This window comes from Schistocerca gregaria, chromosome 5 (genome assembly GCF_023897955.1).
Source record: "Schistocerca gregaria isolate iqSchGreg1 chromosome 5, iqSchGreg1.2, whole genome shotgun sequence".
Lineage (NCBI taxonomy): Eukaryota > Metazoa > Arthropoda > Insecta > Orthoptera > Acrididae > Schistocerca > Schistocerca gregaria.
In genome coordinates, this window is record NC_064924.1 from 531,532,979 (window position 1) to 531,553,361 (window position 20,383).

Below are 20,383 nucleotides of genomic sequence, written 5' to 3' on the forward strand. Positions count from 1 at the left end.
CAACTTGTGTAAACAACAGGTGACTCGTTGGGATGCCAACCGCTTGGCAGGAGAAATGGTAACAACGTCAATGCTGTCAGCACCACTGTTACAGCAAGCTGAGAGGCACGTATCAAGACATCAAATGTGTTTTGACAAGTGTTTGTTAGGCTAAAACAAAGTGTGACGGTATAAACTGGCGAATTAATAAGCCTTTACAAAAGCGATAACAGATACATTTGTAGAGGATATTAAGCAATCATCATGGGTCTATGAACATAGATATTGAATCGCAATCTGATTTTTTAACTTTTTCATTACGTTTGCCACACAGGTTTGAAAGTAGACACAGAAAAACATGGAATATTAGAGTCATTAGCTTACTAAAACATATTTTACTCTTTGTTTAATTCACAGATTTGTATTTAATTGTTGGTTTGCACAGGAATACAAATATTTAAATATGTTTAGAATAATGTTTAAAATAAAAGATGCTGCTGCAAATGTTAATATGCTTTTTCTTAATTTTTTTGTGTTTCAAGAGATAAGTATGATACTTTTGAGAGTACATCGCATGTTTGGTGCTGCTCGCAACACCACTCACTACATGTATAGCGTAGCAAAAGGAGGTATCGAGAAAATGACTACGAAAAACTTAAACAAGAGACATGGCTGCATGTGCATCCTGTCATACCCCTAGGAGCCGAGTCAGTGAGTGTTATGACGGAAAAAAGAGCCTGTTTTCACACCTGTGGAGTGCCCATGCTAGAACAGACAAGCTTTGGAGCATGGTCAGTAGCTGGCAGCGCCTTTGATACATGGTGCTTGACAGAGCTCAAATTATGAGAAATGCTGGCTGCAGGTCAGATAGCTGGGGACACAGGCATTGTGGTGCCAAAAACCTGAATGTTTGAGCTGAGCAGGGAGGGTAGCCATCACAGCCAAACTAACTGAGTGAGGAAAGTATGAAATAAGGGAAACTCCAAACAAAAACTAAACAAAACCAGTGACAGAGAAACCAGCCATATGGTTTCAAAAACATAAAGTGAGTGAGTGTGTGTGTGTGTGTGTGTGTGTGTGAGTGTGTGTGTGTGTGTGTGCGCGCGCGCGCGTGCGCACGCTTAATGACATGCCTTTGTTACAAGATATAGTTTATAAGTTATTAAATGTTCTCGATATAGAACCAATATAAAAACTGATAACCCACTAACACCTTTAGCAAACTCAGACCAACGTAGTGTCAATGGAACTGTTCTAATAGACTTTCTATGACTCTTCAAATTACGGACCAGAATGCATATTCCATAAATGAAAAAAAAAATTTTCTAGAAATAAAACATGAAACAGTGAAAGTAGCAGCAATATTAGTTGTTGTTGTGGTCTTCGGTCCAGAGACTGGTTTGATGCAGCTCTCCATGCTACTCTATCCTGTGCAAGCTTCTTCATCTCCTAGTACCTACTGCAGCCTACATCCTTCTGAATCTGCTTACTGTATTCATCTCTTGGTCTCTCTCTACGATTTTTACCCTCCACGCTGCCCTCCAGTACCAAATTGGTGCCTCAGAACATGTCCTACCAACCGATCCCTTCTTCTAGTCAAATTGTGCCACAAACTCCTTTTTCCCCCAATTCTATTCAATACCTCCTCATTAGTTATGTGATCTACCCATCTAATCTTCAGCATTCTTCTGTAGCACCACATGTCGAAAGCTTCTATTCTCTTCTTGTCTAAACTATTTATCGTCCATGTTTCACTTCCATACATGGCTACACTCCATACAAATACTTTCAGAAATGACTTCCTGACACTTAATTCTATACTCGATGCTAACAAATTTCTCTTCTTCAGAAACGCCAGTCTACATTTTATATCCTCTCTACTTTGACCATCATCAGTTATTTTGCTCTCCAAATAGCAAAACTCCTTTACTACTTTAAGCGTCTCATTTCCTAATCTAATTCCCTCAGCATCACCCGACTTCATTCGACTACATTCCATTATCCTCATTTTGCTTTTGTTGATGTTCATCTTATATCCTCGTTTCAAGACACTGTCCATTCCGTTCAACTGCTCTTCCAAGTCCTTTGCTGTCTCTGACAGAATTACAATATCATTGGCGAACATCAAAATTTTTACTTCTTCTCCCTGGATTTTAATACCTACTCCAAATTTTTCTTTTGTTTCCTTCACTGCTTGCTCAATATACAGATTGAATAACATCAGGGATAGGCTACAACCCTGTCTCACTCCCTTCCCAACCACTGCTTCCCTTTGACGTCCCTCGACTCATAACTGCCATCTGGTTTGTGTACAAATTGTAAATAGCCTTTCGCTCCCTGTATTTTACCCCTGCCACTTTCAGAATTTTAAAGAGAGTATTCCAGGCAACACTGTCAAAAGTTTTCTATAAGTCTACAAATGCTAGAAACGTAGGTTTGCCTTTTCTTAATCTTTCTTCTAAGATAAGTCGTAGGGTCAGTATTGCCTCACATGTTCCAGCATTTCTACGGAATCCAAACTGATCTTCCCCGAGGTCAGCATCTACCAGCAATATTAGTAACTACAGGTAATTAGAGATGTCTGACAAATTAGTTTAATTTTTTAATAATTATTAAGAGATGTATATCTGCATGAATGAAATGGATATACTATCAAGCAGGGTTATTGAACACAGGCTTCCGAAATTCTTTCACCAAATAAGATGAAGTAAAATTCCATAGAATACAAATCAAGAACAGCTGGCAACATGAGTAACTTAAGAAGTAGATATCCTCAGAGTACTGAAGCAACTTAAATCACTTAATAAAAGCAAGTCTTCCAGTTCAGATTGTAAAACAATTACGTGCCCCTTTAGTGTATTCTGATGCAACAGATCCCCAAGTAACAATCATATACAACTGCTTGCTTGACGAAAGATCCATACCCAAACACTGAAAGTAACACAGGTCACATCAATATACAAGGAAAGCAGTAGGATTAATCCACTAAATTACAGGTCCACATCATTAACATCATTACACAGCAGGATTATGAAACATACAACATGTTCAACCATTATTAATTAACTCGAAGGGAACAGTTTTTTGACACACAGTCAACATGGATTTAGAAAATGATGTTCTTATGAAACACAACTAGCTCTTTACTCACACGAAGTGTTGAGTGCTAACAACAAAAGGTTTAAAATTGGTTCCATATGTTTAGCTTTCCAGAAGGCTTGTGACACTTACCTCATAAGCAGCTTGTAATTAAATTGTGTGCTTATGGAATATTGTCTCAGATATGAGAGTGGATTCATGATTTCCTGTCAGAGGGGTCACAGCCTGTAGTAACTGATGAAAAGTCATTGAGTGAAACAGAAGTGTTTTCTGGCATTCCCCAAGATAATGTTGTAGACCCTCTGTTGTCCCTTATCTATAAAACAATTTTAGAGAGAACCTGAGCAGCCGTCTTAGGTTGTTTGCAGATGATGGTGTCATGTATTGTCTAGTAAAGTCATCAGAAGATCAAAATCAATTGCAAAATGATTTAGAAGAGATATCTGTAATGAGTGAAAACTAGCAATTGACCCTAAGTAATGCAAAGTGTTGGGTCATCCACACGAGTGCTAAAAAGAATCTGTTAATCAGTTATTTAACTAAATACCTAGGAATTACAATTTTAAATAACTTCAATTGGAAAGAACACACAGAAAATGTTGTTGGGAAGGCAAACCAAGGGCTGCATTTTATTGATTGAACACTTACAAGATGCAACATACCTACTAAAGGAACTGCCTACACTATGCTTGTCAACCTCTCTTGGAGTACTGCTGTGCAGTGTGGGATCTTTATCACATAGGATTAATGGGGTACATTGAGAAAGTTCAAAGAAGGGTGGCATGTTCTGTATTACCGAGAAATAGAGGAAAGAATGTCATGGACATGATACAGGATTTGGAATGGATCTCACTAAAACAAAGGCTTTTTCATTGTGGCAGTTCTTCTCACTAAATTTCATTCACCAAATTTCTCCTCCAAATGCGAAAATATTTTTTTTTTGAGGCAGAACTACATACAGAGAAACAATCATCATAATAAAATAAGGGAAATCAGAGCTCTCACGGAAAGATGTAAGTGCTTGTTTTTACTGTGCTCTGTTCGAGAGTGGAAAAACAGAATTATTGTGAAGGTGGTTTGATGAATCTTCTACCAGGCCCTTAAGTGTAGATGTAGATAATGACAAAATTGGTTCCACATGAACAAAAACAAATGCTATTTGTGAGAAAATAATTAAATCTACACAAAAACTACGAGCAGCATTGAAAAACTAGTGAAATTTGTTTCCAAATTTATGTGTGACATATATAAATAGCATTAAATTTATAGTTTATATTTCTTTTTGATAGACTGAAATGCATGTGCTTGACTCACCTCAGTGTGACGGTATAAGTATCGGTGGCCATTCTCGCATGAGACATTGGGATTTTGGCAGAGCTTGTGTACAGATAGGGAATGTGTGCGCCTGGAATGTGCCTTGTGTGTAGCAGAATTATTTTTTAAGAATTTGGTCATGGACATGTAAAAGTTTTACATGTGATGGTCATGAGGTGACACATTTTTAGCCTGTGACAACTCAGTAAAATTTGCATGAACTGATTGGTTCTGAGTGTGTCAATCGCAAAGTGTCTGCAAAATTTGCAGTGTGAGGACTCCGTATAATTTTAGGTTATGTGACTTAGTCCAGACTTCTACGAGTTGTTCTGCAATTAACTTTGATGGTAATCTGCAGTTCACAATATTGTTAGTTTGCAATCACAGAACTTCAACTTAGAAGGGTGTTGTTGTACTTTAAACAATTTTCATGGATTTTTGAATGATTAAGTGAACAAATGGTGCAGATCTACGTACTCAGATTCTCAAAGTGACAAACGTTATTTTAATAATAAACTTTAGTGAATAGTGTGGAAAGAAATTTAATTTACTTTTTTCGGTAAATTTAGTCTGCGTAAAGTGTTCATTATTTTACTGCAAATTCTTGCCTTCATATTTATTTAACTTGTCACTGGTTTCATTTGGAGTTTAGTTGATTCCTGGACAGTGATGTAGGCAAGATTTTAATGCTCTCAGTACCAGATCTATTTTATATACCTATCCATAGAAAATAGGGCATTTAAGAAATCTCTGTATCAAAGCTGCAGACTGGATTGTAACAAATTTACTACCATTTTAAAGCTGCACTTTTCTGCTTTAATACCATGTGAAAGGAATTTCACTGAAATACACATGTTTGGTTTACAGTTACAGAAATCACTTATCTGTGTTTAAAAATCTAGAAAAGTCATACAAAGAAAACTCAAACTTAATTTTAGGGTACTACATTATATCTTACTCTCTGTCTACAGTCAATGCACGTAAATTTTAGAAACAAGGTTCCAGCCATAATGCAACACCACACCATTCACCCTGGTAGCAACTCTCTTTACTAGAAGACTTACCACTCTCACTCTCTTCCTTCTGGAACATGTTCAGCAGAAATGTGTGCACTGCACAATTACAAGCAGTGATACACTGTCGCTAATTAGGGGAAAACATACTTTGAAACATACCACTTTATTCAGAATCATCTGGATAGCTCTCTACATTACCCAGTGTGTTGCTATTTTTAATCAATCCACAATTTCTTCATCTCCTAAACCTTGACGGAACATGATTACAAAGAAACAGCAATATAAGGAATTCTGAGAATACAAAGAGAATTTTTGAGATGAATTACGATGCTGTAAACAGTACTGCCAAGCCATCTATGGACACATTCTGTTACTAAACATCTGTAATATGTTTACTGGCCACACACATTAAAGTACCGTTGCAATGGTTTTCACTAAATTAAACGTAACAACCCGTAAAATTTATGGGCATGGTGATTTAAATCTTACAGTTTTGGCACTTCAAGAGTTAAAATCCAACCACACATTAAAGGATCTGGTGAATAGTGTTCTTCTTGCATTATTCAAGTTTCCATTCATGCAGATGCATTTGGGGGCCCATGAGTCTATCTTTGGTGGAAACAATACTGGTTAACTTTCCCATTAGTCATTTAACTTTTTGATAGGAAGCAGCAAGAAGAGCAGCGTGGACATTTCATCAACATTTTTTAAACAGACATTTCCCACCATTTACTCAGCAACATTACATATGGCTGGTCTTGTTCAGGATCCAGAGTGAGCAGAACACTTTTAAACATCCATTTCGACTACTACATTGCAACTGCCACTCATTCCTCCTCCTCCTCCTCCTCCTCCTCCTCCTCATCATCATCATCATCATCATTTAAGACTGATTATGCCTCTCAGTGTTCAGTCTGGAGCATAGCACCCCTTATAAAATTCCTCCACGATACCCTATTCAGTGCTAACATTGGTGCCTCTTCTGATATTAAACCTATCACTTAAAAATCATTCTTAACAAAATCCAGGTACCTTCTCCTTGGTTTGCCCCGACTTCTCCTACCCTCTACTGCTGAACCCATGGGTCTCTTGGGTAACCTTGCTTCTCCCATGTGTGTAACATGACCCCACCAACCCAGTTTTTCTTTGATTTCCTCATTGTGGACACCCTCCTGCCATTGTTCCCATCTACTAATACCTGCAATCATCCTAGCTACTTTCATATCCGTAACCTCAACCTTGTTGATAAGGTAACCTGAATCCACCCAGCTTTCACTCCCATACAACAAAGTTGTTCAAAAGATTGAACGGAGCACAGATAACGTAGTCTTGGTACTGACTTCCTTCTTACAGAAGAGAATAGATCTTAGCAGAGCACTCACTGCATTAGCTTTACTACACCTCGCTTCCAGTTCTTCCACTATGTGGCCATCCTGTGAGAATATGCATCCTAAGTACTCGAAACTGTCCACCTATTCCAACTTTGTTCCTCCTATTTGGCACTCGATCCGTTTATATTACTTTCCCACTGACATTACTTTCGCTTTGGTGATGCTAATCTTCATACCATACTCCTTACATTTCTGATCTAGCTCTGAAATATTACTTTGCAAACTTTCAATCGAATCTGCCATCACATCTAAGTCATCCGCATATGCAAGACTGCTTATTGTGTGTTCACATATCTTAATCTCACCCAGCTAGTCTATTGTTTTCAACATATGATCCATAAATAATATGAACAACAGTGGAGACAGGATGCAGCCTTGTCTTACCCCTGAAACTACTCTGAACCATGAACTCAATTTAGCGTCAACTCTAACTGCTGCCTGACTATCCATGAAAAGACCTTAAATTGCTTGCAAAAGTTTGCCTCCTATTCCATAATCTCGTAGAACAGACAATAACTTCCTCCTAGAAACCTCGTCATATGCCTTTTCTAGATCTGTAAAGCATAGATACAATTCCCTGTTCCACTCGTAACACTTCTCCATTATTTGCCGTAAGCTAAAGATCTGGTCCTGACAACCTCTAAGAGGCCTAAACCCACACTGATTTTCATCCAATTCATCCTTAACTAATACTCGCACTTTCCTTTCAACAATACCTGAGAAGATTTTACTCACAACACTGATTAAAGATATACCTCTGTAGTTGCCACTCATTCCTTCATATATCATTTTCTGTAAATCTTATCATGGAGGACTCTCAGTGAAGAACAGCTTGAGAATTTCCTCTCCAACCTCAACTCCTTTGGTTCCATCAGATTCACCTGGTCCTAATCCAAATCCCATGCCACTTTCCTTGACATTGACCTCCATCTGTCCAATGGCCAGCTTCACATATCTGTCCACATCAAACCCACCAACAAGCAACAGTACCTCCATTATGACAGCTGCAACCCATTACATATCAAACGGTCCCTTCCCTACAGCCTAGGTCTTCGTGGCAAACGAATCTGCTCCAGTCCTGAATCCCTGAACCATTACACCAACAACCTGAAGACAGCTTTCGCATCCCACAACTACCCTCCAGACCTGATACAGAAGCAAATAACCAGAACCACTTCCTCATCCCCTCAAACCCAGAACCTCCCACAGAAGAACCCCAAAAGTGGCCCTCTTGTGACAAGATACTTTCCAAGACTGGATCAGACGCTTTGTTCAAAAATTGTCGACAACACATGTATGTGAACATATACGCAAAGTTTAATGCCAATCCGAAGATGGCGGCACGATTCTGTCGAAACTAGTGTCTGGAGTGAAGGTCTTAAAATCAAATGGTCTTGGCTTTCGCTATATGTAATCACCCCAACAACATACGTAAGCTACACAGAATGATAATTCCGACAAGAGTTAATGTAATTTTTCATCTTGACTGCTAGTTTTTTCTTACACACCTAAACACCTTTACACATTTCATCTTAATCATCTTCACATTCACATTAAATAATCTCACCAGACTCCCATAAATCAAGGCACCATGCAATGGCTGTATATGGAATTTCACGTCCATGCTTAATTTGATTCTGTTTTGGTGGGCAATGAGAGGATGCTATTCTTTTGGTGTAAATTTTGTTACTATTCCTTTTTTATTAAGATGTTAAGGGGAGGGGAGAAGCAAGACATAAATTGGGAGTGACAGCTTAAAAGAAAATGATAAAAATGAGAAGACAGAAGAACGAAAAATTAATAAAGAACAAGAGAGAGACTAACTACTTTAAGCTGAATGGAATGCAACTGAGTCATAGTTGTGTTAGTGCTAGTGAGGAAGTTTCCATCTGTGTAGTTCTGAAGTTTGTGTAGAGGAAAGAGAACTAATGTAAACATTATCAACCTTTATGGTGCTTAGCTACAATAACCTATGATTATCTTTCTTGCAAGAAGGTGTACACATTTACATGTCTCTGATAAGTTTTGTAGTAACGTTCAAATGAAAATATGTTTAAAATTTTTGAATTATTTCATATCCTTGAGGATCATTTCACTAAGGATGTACTGAAGGAACATTAACATATCAGCTTTTTAGGTAAACATTAACTATGCATCTTTATTTTTCTTGTACGTTTCATTCCTTAAGGACCCTTCATTATGGGTCTAGTGAATGAACAATGTGCTTAATCTAAAAGCTGAATTAAAAATATGGCTCTGTATGTGCCAAGGTATTGTCTATTATCTTGCAAATTATGTCCTGCAAAAAGAAATAGGCAATCATGGTAGATTCAATCTGATTCCTGTCATGACGACAACGCAAGCTGAATAGTAGCTAACTTGATCAGCTGGTTAGGTATACACGATGGCACTTCATATGCTTGGTGAGTTGCCACCTTTACTCATTTCATTATTCATATTCCACCACAGACTTTCCATTATCATAAGAATAGTTATAACTAGAAATAGATCTGGTTCCTTACCTGAAATATTATCATCTGTCACAAGAGTCAAACAGTGTCTACTAGCATCTACAGGCAGAGTGTAATCACTTTTAAAAAACTTTTTATTTTCCAGTAGACATACTGTTTGCTAGTTTACCTTTCACTACAGTATTGTTCTTACAGTTTTCTTGGTAGGTTTGTGAAATCAATACTGTATTAATTAATAGCATAAATAGTTTTGGGCAGCTGATGTGGGCATGTTTTTCACAACAACGGCAAGATTTTAAAATAAACTTACTTTACACATTTAAAAATCAGTTTAAACAATACTTATAATGTATTACAAAGTTTTGTAAAACAATCAAAATATTTACATTTAAATGCAGCCCCACACACAGAACCTGGCCATGCAAAGTGTGTACCTGGAAGAACAATGGAGCATCTATATCTACATGATTACTCTGCAATCCACATTCAAGTTTTTGCATTTTGAAATTATTTCCAGGGAGCATACAGATGTATGCTTTTACTCTTTAGTATACCTTACTCAGAAAGGAAAACAAAGATTTAAGACATTACACTTAGTACTACATTTCTGTTTGCTGTCGGTAAATAAAGTACATCTGTTTCTCTTTTGTACATAAAATGACTCAGAATTTTCTTCATTGTCAAGTATATACTTTGTTTGGCCAGACTATACTCTTTAATATCACATATCAGACTGTAAAATTACGTAACTATCAGTTTATCAGTACCAGGCATAACCTTTTGAGCTTTATAAAACTTTATCTTCTTGGGAATGTGAGGTGTCAGATGGAGTCTCCAACAAATATTTGCGAATTGGTTGAAAATCTGCTGCCATATTATTATTATTATTATTATTAGCAGTAGTAGTACTAGTAGTACTACTACAGATAGTCAATATGAGAAGTCACAGCATATAGAAGAATACAAATGTGGCAATAAAATGAGGAAGAGGAATGCCAGTTACAGAAGAAATTGTCTTTAGCAAGTGGCATGTGAAAACAATTAAATGAAATCAGTGCCATGTTCAAAACTCAATTCCCATGTATCTGTAACTTGGAGTCTAAGGTTAATGTCTAATGTAACTTCAAGATTACATCAGCAAGATGTCCAAAACATCCAAAGAAATAGCAAGAGGTTGCCATATTGTAAATAATGACTGACAATGTGAAACAAATTGATAAGCAAAAGGACAAAACAATGATTTCATAATAGCTTTTAAAATTCAAATTTGTGTGTGAGCTAGATACACAACTGGACAAATTGATAGAACACATACAAAGGAAGTTTTTAGCAGTACTGTTTCTTATAAAGCACATTTTGAAGACTAACTCAATGGAAGGCTTATAATACCTCAGTAAGCAGATAAATCCCATGCAGCAGATGGGAGAAACTTCATCCACAAAGTTGGAAGACAATAACATTTGGAGTAAATTGGGATAGACATTATCCAGCAACATATGGACAGGAGTGTGGGTAACTCTACACAAATGTTGTTAGAAACACTGTATCTGTGAGTTATCATTTCCTTGTATTTAATCTAGTATCACTGCCTTCATGAGACAATAAAGACCAAGCATTGAATATAATTTCTGCAGTTAACCCACTATGACTGACGAAAGGAACAATTTCAGGTGACCAACATTCTGTTTTCATGCACACTATTTTGACAACTGAATGAGTTGCCTCTATCAGGTGCTGCGAGTAATGGTTTGAGATGTGCACATTTTAAACCATAACTCACAGGATCTGATGGAAATAACTAGGTCAGCCTAAGGTTTACTGATTGGTGCTGTGATTTACAAACATATTTTACATTAATGACTAAATACTCAATGCGACTATATACTTGGCAACAGATTTTCAAAGAATTTTCAGAGCAAATGTTCAGCAAACATACTCACACTCCCATTAAAATAGTAATATAAGACTCAAATTTATCACAGTAATTGTTTGCATAGACAATACAACACATATGAGAACTTATAATTAGATACTTCACCATACACTGTCTCACAAATAATGTGTGTGTGTGTGTGTGTGTGTGTGTGTGTGTGTGTGTGTGTGTGTGTGTGTGTGTGTGTGTGTGTGTGAGAGTGTGTGAGAGAGAGAGAGAGAGAGAGAGAGAGAGAGAGAGAGAGAGAGAGAGAGGATAATAATGGTTCAATGTACCACTGACAGTCATCGGAGATGGAGCAGAAACTCTGATTGTACAAGAATGGTGAACAATATCATCTGTATCCTTTTCAAATTAACCGTCTTGGCCCTTGCCTTGCTTAATTTAGTGAAACATAAAATAGAAGCTTCTATGCCCAGAAGAGTATTCGGTCTTTTACTTCAAATAATAGTTCAGGGGCTCCATCCCTGTGACACCCAGCTCACTCTCATACTTAACATTATTGATGATTTTTTCTTGTGTAGTATTCGAAAATTAGTAATACAAGCAAACAATCAAATAAACATAAGGAGCTCATTTCCAAAATCAACATGCATAGCTACCAATCTATAATTTTTTATGCTTAATAAAGATTTTCACATTTGCCTCATTAGATACAGTTTGAATAGAGGGGCAAATATATCAGGCTCAGGCAGCATCAGTACTAAAAGTAAAATGGTAAGAATCTCCAAATTTATTTCTTATTTTCTCTGTCTCTCTCTCTCTCTCTCTCTCTCTCTCTCTCTCTCTCTCTCTCTCTCTCTCTCCCCCCCCCATCTCATTAGTCATATGTTTAAAACATGGTTTTCTTCACTGGTTTCTGATTCACTCAGCCTCTCCCACTACTTGCTTTCAATTTGCATTTTTACACACAGCATCTTCAGTGCAAAAACAAAGATAATAAAATCAGACTCTGACAAGTTTACATTTAATTGACAATAATCTAATTTCTTTCTCTTTAGTAACTATGCCTACTTTATGTTTTATCAATACTTGTGACAGATGTCTTACATGTTTGTATGCTGATCAATAACAGATACTTTTGACCTCTGATATATTTGACTTAAATTGCAAGAAACTAAGATTTTTTTCACAAATATCTCCCAACACATATTTTCTGTAGTACTAAGTAAAATTATGGAATATAACTTCTGTCACACACACTATAGCATGGTGCAGTCCGAACTAAATACAGTAGTCTAATCTGACAATTTTCGCATTACTTTGCTGCCTTGTCAGTAATAAATTACTGTGAAAAGGCACAAAGGAAATGTTTGCATCCATGACAGTCTCAGTAACACTTTTATAAATTTGGTCAAAACAAATGTGTCCAAATATATAACCATTATTCGCCATTTGGTAAGGCCTCTCTCTCTCTCACGCACACACACACACACACACACACACACACACACACACACACACACACACACACGTAATACATCCCTCCATTTACTTATCTAAATCCTCACCTTTTTAATTTCAAAGCTGTTACCGACCACCGAGTTAAGTACACACAACTGAATGTTGTCACAAACATTGCAAAATAATAATGATTCTTATTTCAGCAGATGATCATGAAATACCAAATAAACCACGAGGAAGGGCGTTATTTTTTTTTTTTAAGTTGACTGAAACAGTAATAGATATTGGATATTAGATGTGAGAACAAAAACCTTAAGTCATAAGCTTTCCAGAAACTTTCCACTTACTTTACACCAGATGCTGGTTTTAGTTCAGTAACCAAACATAATACTTAATACGCAAAATAAGATACTCATTTAGAGACATAAATGCCTGTGACTGTATTGTATTACAGTCACTACAGTCATATAACAAATGATACATTTATGATTAAACCATTAAACAGGAAGCTATAGGATTTTTTTAAAAGTTTTATGTATACAATACAATAAACTTATTTATAGAAAACAGTATGCTTGAGGTCGGTCTGACTGGTTTCATTTATAACCTAGACATTTTATACAACAAGTACCAGATGAAGGATGTTAAAAATATTTTGACAATTTTACATAATTACAGTATTTTACAATGATGCATACCTGAGATATACTTTTTACAGTCTTGGGTTTTGTGATCAATGATCTACGCCTCCACTATACACCTATTTACATTATGTTACAATATATCCACAACATGCCTCAAAAACTTTTTTTCTGAGCTGAAGAGGCTCCGAAAGATGAGCATTTTCAGAAACATAAGACAGTTCACAACATAGTACATATGAGAAAGAAATTTGTCGAAATATTTGCTGGGATCACAGTTGAATTAGATCAATTAAGTTACCTCTTGGCTGAGTCATATTTTCTGGGAAGAAAGCTACAAGTTGATCAAATAACTGGGATCTCCTACGATGGCATTCCAGCTGATCTTCTTCTTCAGTAACACTTTTCTTGTAACCAAAGGTACTGTCATCTTGTTCTCGGAAAAGGACTGACGTTAACAACTGGAACTTAAATAGATAAAATTCATTCCTTTAAACTGAATTAGTACTTGAAGTAAACAAATACAACTAAAAAGAAAATTACAAAAAATTCTGCATCCTAATATTTAATATCAGATTTTAGTTATCCTTTCCAAGAACTAAGTTGTAGAAACAAGAAGTCCCTGGCACATATACTATTGATATATTAGCTCTGTTTAAAAAATAGGATTTTCTTTGCACTGTAAGTAAGAGATTGCATTAAATAAGACTACAGCTGAATACAATACTTTATCACAGTGACCTATGTTTAAAATATTATTTCTTAATGTAAAGTCTGAAAGAGAAACAGCCTACCAAACAAATCTAAAACAAGATTTTATTGAATTCAATTCCACCTTGGCATTAGAAATTCCACAGTGAATTACTCAGAATTAAAAAAGAAAAGCAAAACGAATAATAAACATCTGTCAGTGCCATTATACCAAGTATTTAAATCCAAACTCAAGTAGGGTATAAAAAAGAACAACAAATTTGCTGCACATTTGTTATGAATTGAGTAAATATTAGCCACTGACAACAGAGTCTATGTGTAATACTAAAGTAATTGAATCCAAAGAGAAAAATTACACTTATTCAAAGAACTAGAGTTGTTGAAGCTATTGTTTATTGTCACTGTCATCGTCAATGCCACCACCACTGCTACTACTGCTCTGTTGTCATTATATTACTAAGAACACTATACTTATTTTGAAATCGAACTAATCATCAAAAATATCAGATTACACATAGAAGCTAACCAGTTCATTTACTAATAAATTCTGGGACATTTTTGTTTAGTAAGAGAAAAAATGGGTGGAAGGGAATGTGTGCCTCAGGATATGCAGAGAATAAAAAAATAAACATATAAAGAATGATTACAGTTATAACCTGGTGCCCAGTGACCATAATCTCTACTGAAATCTCAAACTGGTTTGCATCTATTAATTTGAGTGGAGTGAGGAATATATTTAATATTAGACAGACTAAAATGCCATGCAGCAGAACTGTAATGCATCAGGTACGAAGAAGTTTGTTCCACAATATTACAATGTTTAGAATTGCATGGTGATTAGAGAGGGCGAACCAATAAACATATACTCTTGTTTTTACCCAAATGAAATGTGGGAAACTAAATGATGTATAGTGAGAGAAATTGAAAAGAATTTCATTCTTCAAAACCTGATCAGTAGTTTCAGAGAAATTACAATATTTAGAACATAGTATTTACTGGTTTCGAACATGGAACCAAATGCTGTTTTTCTTTGAAAGTTCATGATTTTTTACGGAACTGTTCTGTGAAGCTGATGCAGCACTCCAGCTTGGCACACCTAAGACAGTCAAGTTGAAGAAAAAGAATGATGGAAATAAGATTAATTAAAAGTGATACTAATGACACACAGCTACATGCACTTGGACTGACACACCAATTGGAAGGCAAGGCACACACATCTAAGTATGATTCAGTAGTTAACTGTGGTAGTAGTTCTCTTCATTCTGCCAGAGCCTTGAAAGAAAGGTGCACATCAAAAACTGGATGGACTTGTAAAACGAGTAACTGAAGTTTAAGGTCTGTTAAATAATGACATAGTGTCATGAGTTTATAATGACATCACACAGGAATGTGGACATAAACACTTCCTTAAAATTCTATTCACATCATCAGATGTTCAAAATGCCCTCAGTCTACTAAAATACACATTTGCAGTCAAGTACAAGGACTTTGGACAGGCTGGAGAAATACATTGGATATCACTGCATATGCTGCCATAATGCAGTGTTTTAAGCCTCTTGGGTTGTGCATGAGCTTTATCTTTGAGTTTACTCCAGAGAAAAACTGCCAATTGTGTCAAGTCAAGCACACATGCAGGTCATCTGATAACTTCTTCAATGTTCTATCCAATGACCAGGTAAGAGCTGGATGGGTGCTTTCCTGGACACAAGAGAGTAACGAGCCAAGCACTCATCTTCCTGGTACCACACACATTTACATATGTCAAGTGATACTATCACTAGGAAAGCCAGTATCACTTCAGTAAGAAATTGTGGATGTCTTTTACCCATTGAAAATTGTAAATGCTTTAGGTTTAAAGGAGACCAATCACTGAAAAGCAGAAGTGCAGAGTTGTCAACAGGCACCCACAAAAGAAAGAAAACTTACTAGCTTCCGGAGTTATCCTTTGTGTTGACTAGACTACACTAGATAGCACCACGTAGGGGCATAGGCAGGGATGTGTGTGGAGAGGCGGAGGGAGAGGCTGACGGGGCGGCGGCGGCGTAGGAGGGGGCGGCGACGACGTAGGAGGGGGGCGGCGACGACGGCGGCGTAGGGTGAGGGTGAGGGGGCGGGGGCGGCGGCGTAGGGTGAGGGTGAGGGGGCGGCGGCGGCGGCGTAGGGTGAGGGTGAGGGTGAGGGGGGCGGCGGCGGCGGCGTAGGGTGAGGGTGAGGGTGAGGGGGCGGCGGCGGCGGCGTAGGGTGAGGGTGAGGGGGGCGGCAGCGACGGCGTAGGGTGAGGGGGCGGCGGCGGCGGCGGCGTAGGGTGAGGGTGAGGGGGGCGGCGGCGGCGGCGGCGGCGTAGGGTGAGGGTGAGGGTGAGGGGGCGGCGGCGGCGGCGTAGGGTGAGGGTGAGGGTGAGGGGGGGGGCGGCGGCGGCGGCGTAGGGTGAGGGGGCGGCGGCGGCGGCGTAGGGTGAGGGGGCGGCGGCGGCGGCGTAGGGTGAGGGTGAGGGTGAGGGTGAGGGTGAGGGTGAGGGTGAGGGTGAGGGTGAGGGTGAGGGGGGCGGCGGCGGCGTAGGGTGAGGGTGAGGGTGAGGGGGCGGCGGCGGCGGCGTAGGGTGAGGGTGAGGGTGAGGGTGAGGGGGCGGCGGCGGAGCGGGGTAGGGTGAGGGTGAGGGTGAGGGGGCGGCGGCGGCGGCGGCGTAGGGTGAGGGTGAGGGTGAGGGGGGCGGCGGCGTAGGGTGAGGGTGAGGGTGAGGGGGGCGGCGGCGGCGGCGTAGGGTGAGGGTGAGGGGGCGGCGTAGGCGTAGGGTGAGGGTGAGGGGGGCGGCGGCGGCGGCGTAGGGTGAGGGTGACGGGGGCGGCGGCGTAGGGTGAGGGTGAGGGGGGCGGGTAGCGACGGCGTAGGGTGAGGGGGGCGGTAGCGACGGCGTAGGGTGAGGGGGGCGGCGGCGTAGGGTGAGGGTGAGGGGGCGGTAGCGACGGCGTAGGGTGAGGGGGCGGCGGCGTTGGGTGAGGGTGAGGGGGCGGCGGCGGCGGCGTAGGGTGAGGGTGAGGGGGGCGGCGCCGGCGGCGTAGGGTGAGGGTGAGGGGGCGGCGCCGGCGGCGTAGGGTGAGGGTGAGGGGGCGGCGTAGGCGTAGGGTGAGGGTGAGGGGGCGGCGTAGGCGTAGGGTGAGGGTGAGGGGGCGGCGGCGGCGGCGTAGGGTGAGGGTGACGGGGCGGCGGCGTAGGGTGAGGGTGAGGGGGGCGGTAGCGACGGCGTAGGGTGAGGGGGCGGGTAGCGACGGCGTAGGGTGAGGGGGCGGTAGCGACGGCGTAGGGTGAGGGTGAGGGGGGCGGTAGCGACGGCGTAGGGTGAGGGGGCGGCGGCGTTGGGTGAGGGTGAGGGGGCGGCGGCGGCGGCGTAGGGTGAGGGTGAGGGGGCGGCGGCGGCGGCGTAGTGTGAGGGTGAGGGGGCGGCGCCGGCGGCGGCGTAGGGTGAGGGTGAGGGTGAGGGGGCGGCGGCGGCGTAGGGTGAGGGTGAGGGTGAGGGGGCGGCGGCGGCGGCGTAGGGTGAGGGTAAGGGTGAGGGGGGCGGCGGCGGCATAGGGTGAGGGTGAGGGTGAGGGTGAGGGGGGCGGTGGCGGCATAGGGTGAGGGTGAGGCTGAGGGGGCGGCGGCGGCGTAGGGTGAGGGTGAGGGTGAGGGTGAGGGTGAGGGTGAGGGTGAGGGTGAGGGTGAGGGTGAGGGTGAGGGTGAGGGTGAGGGTGAGGGTGAGGGTGAGGGTGAGGGTGAGGGTGAGGGTGAGGGTGAGGGTGAGGGTGAGGGTGAGGGTGAGGGTGAGGGTGGGGCACGCACTCTCTGTTTATAATAAAAGGGTAACTCCAAATGCTAGCAAGTTTTCTTTCTTGTTTAAGGACTGGAATAGAAGGGAGAACCGATAGAGGTACTCAGGGTACCCTCCGCCACACACCGTCAGGTGGCTTGCGCAGTATGGATGTAGATGTAGATGTAATATGTAGATTATGAGCAATAGCTGCATGCACATTTATTTACGAAGCTCCACTTGTTGCAAGCTTGCTACTTACCCTCTTGCGCATATTCCAGCCCCATTTCAGAAATTACATGCACAATCGTTGAAATGTCATTCTTGTTGGACACCATCTTGTGGGATACCTTTGTGCATACAACTCAACTGTTTGCTTTGCATTCCTCTGCAGTCTTCATAAAGAAGATTGTCTTGGTTTGTGAAATACTCTCCTCCTCCTCCCCCCCCCCCCCCCCCCCCCCCCCCAATCGAACCAGCTCTTGATATAAGTGAATGTCACAGACAGAATGACTGTTATATATCCACTGTGCCCCTTTTAGACTGGGATTGCAGCAGGCAACACTCTTCCTTATTTGACATGATGTATTTAGATATTTGTGTATGAAACTTCTGCATAAGAAGCAATCTGTTTCGTTGATACAGTTATCTCTGTATTTAGCTATGAAGAAAGACTATGTCATTCATTGAGGACTTACAATTCATTTGGGTGAAAACAGAATTACAATACCTTAAATGCTTCCCGAAATATATGAGCTGAATAGCTTAGCTGAATCTTTCTGTATTCCATTTATTGCCTGTGCTATTAGCTAATTTCGACAATCAATCATTTTCAAACACTTATCACAAGCCTCAAGCTTCACGTCATATTTGAGACTTGAGACTTGCGAGGGGTCCTTGAAAATGACCAGTAGTCAAAATTAGTGAATAGCAAAGACAATAAATAGATTAGAACCTGATTGGACCAGGTTTTCATTCTTAAAACATAATGAAACTGTAGACCCCTACAAGAACAAAATTCTGAAAATAAAATAAACTTTAAACCATTAACAAATATATTTTTTAGTTGTTTTTATTTTATTACTGACTAGTTTTTAAGTTCTGACCATGCCTCATATCTGAAGAGGCTATCTGTGGACAGGAGAATAAAGATACATAAATATCACATGACCCAACATGCTGGAAGCAATTCCGTACTTGGGTTTAGAGTATACATTGCACAACACTAGATCGCGTGTTTTGCGATGGGGCAAACACTTTCAAGTGCACAGCAGTAGAGAGGCCATGGCATGGCCACATGGAGCTGTCAGAGCAGAGGCAAAATTTCCCAGATAGGCCAGTTGTTATGCAGTAATGTTGAACTTTAGTGCAGCCAGTTTTTCTGGCATACTGGTTATCTAAGTAAGTGGCATGCCAGTATTTGATGAGTGTTATTCAACTGACTGTACTGCAGCAATTATCAAGGGTACAGAGAACACTGAATACCCTTTTAAAGAGTGTGATCCCCTTAATATTTCAAGGTCACATATTTATTGGTACCATGTAAATTCATTGTATTTCATTAGTCTGAAAAATAGAGTAATGGACAAATCTTGGAAAATAACAACTACTTAACAAAGGCTGATAAAGTAACAGTGTCAGATTTAGGTGTTTGGTGAGAACCATCTTCTGAGACACCTACTTTTGTCAGTAATGTCCTATAGTATTATTAAAAAACTTTTCACGTAAATTTAATCTAAATCAAGTTTCAGTAATCAAAGAAGACAGCTGTACCTAATAACAATGTGGCATCTGCTGGGACACACACACACACACACACACACACACACACACACACACACACACACACACACAAAATTGGAGACCATGAAGTGAAAGAATTCTACCACCTCGCAATGAAAATAACACATGATGAATGAAGCGAGGAGGGTATAAAAGCAGACTGGCACAGGCAAAGATGACATTCCTGGCCAAAAGAAGCCCACTAGTACCAAACATCAGTCTTAATCTGAGGAAGAAATTTATGAGAATGTACATTTGGAGCACAGTTTTAATTTATTTTATTTTTTAATTTTTTATGCAAGTGTATCATTGACTGTGAGAAAACACGAAAGAGAAAAGAATAAAAGCATTTGACATCTGGTACTATAGAAGCAAACTGAAAATTTGGAGGGCTCATAAGAAATGAGGAAGTTCTCTACAGAATCACTGAGGGGATGTGAAAAATACTTACAAGAAGAAGGGACAAGGTGATGCGACATCAAGGAACAACTTTCATGTTACTTAAGGGTTTGTAAAAACTGTAGAGGAATATAGAGATTGGGAATATATCATACAAAGGAAGATAACACTGATAAGTGGTAGTATGTAGTAGGTCACTCAAGAGTGAGGTTATCAGCATCTGTACTGACCAGTTTGAAGGAAAGGCTACACCAATTAGTGGAGCAGAAAGTACAAGAAAAAGTAGAATCCACCAATACTACAACTAATTCTGTGGGTGGGCGCGCGCGAGCGAGCGAAAGAATCACTACATGCTCTAGCAACAGAATTATCCCAGCGTATTTCAAGACCCGTCCTCGTAGCTTTAACTTCCACCAGTACCTCTGTCCTGCCCTCCAAAATTCACAGCAGCTGTAC

General features: G+C 40.3%; 1 protein-coding gene across 3 annotated transcripts in view; it reads right to left on the reverse strand.

Annotated features, from left to right (window-relative positions):
- Positions 1 to 9,386: 9,386 nt before the first annotated feature.
- The window catches only part of LOC126273123 (muskelin), a 129,762-nt gene continuing 118,765 nt past the window's right edge, over positions 9,387 to 20,383 (reverse strand). For 2 of the 3 annotated variants that reach the window (XM_049976580.1, XM_049976578.1), the window contains exon 16: positions 9,387 to 13,715. In XM_049976580.1, the coding sequence (XP_049832537.1) occupies positions 13,521 to 13,715 (195 nt within the window). In that variant the 3' untranslated portion in view covers positions 9,387 to 13,520. The remainder of the gene's footprint in view (positions 13,716 to 20,383) is intronic. The other variant, XM_049976581.1, reaches the window with a different exon arrangement.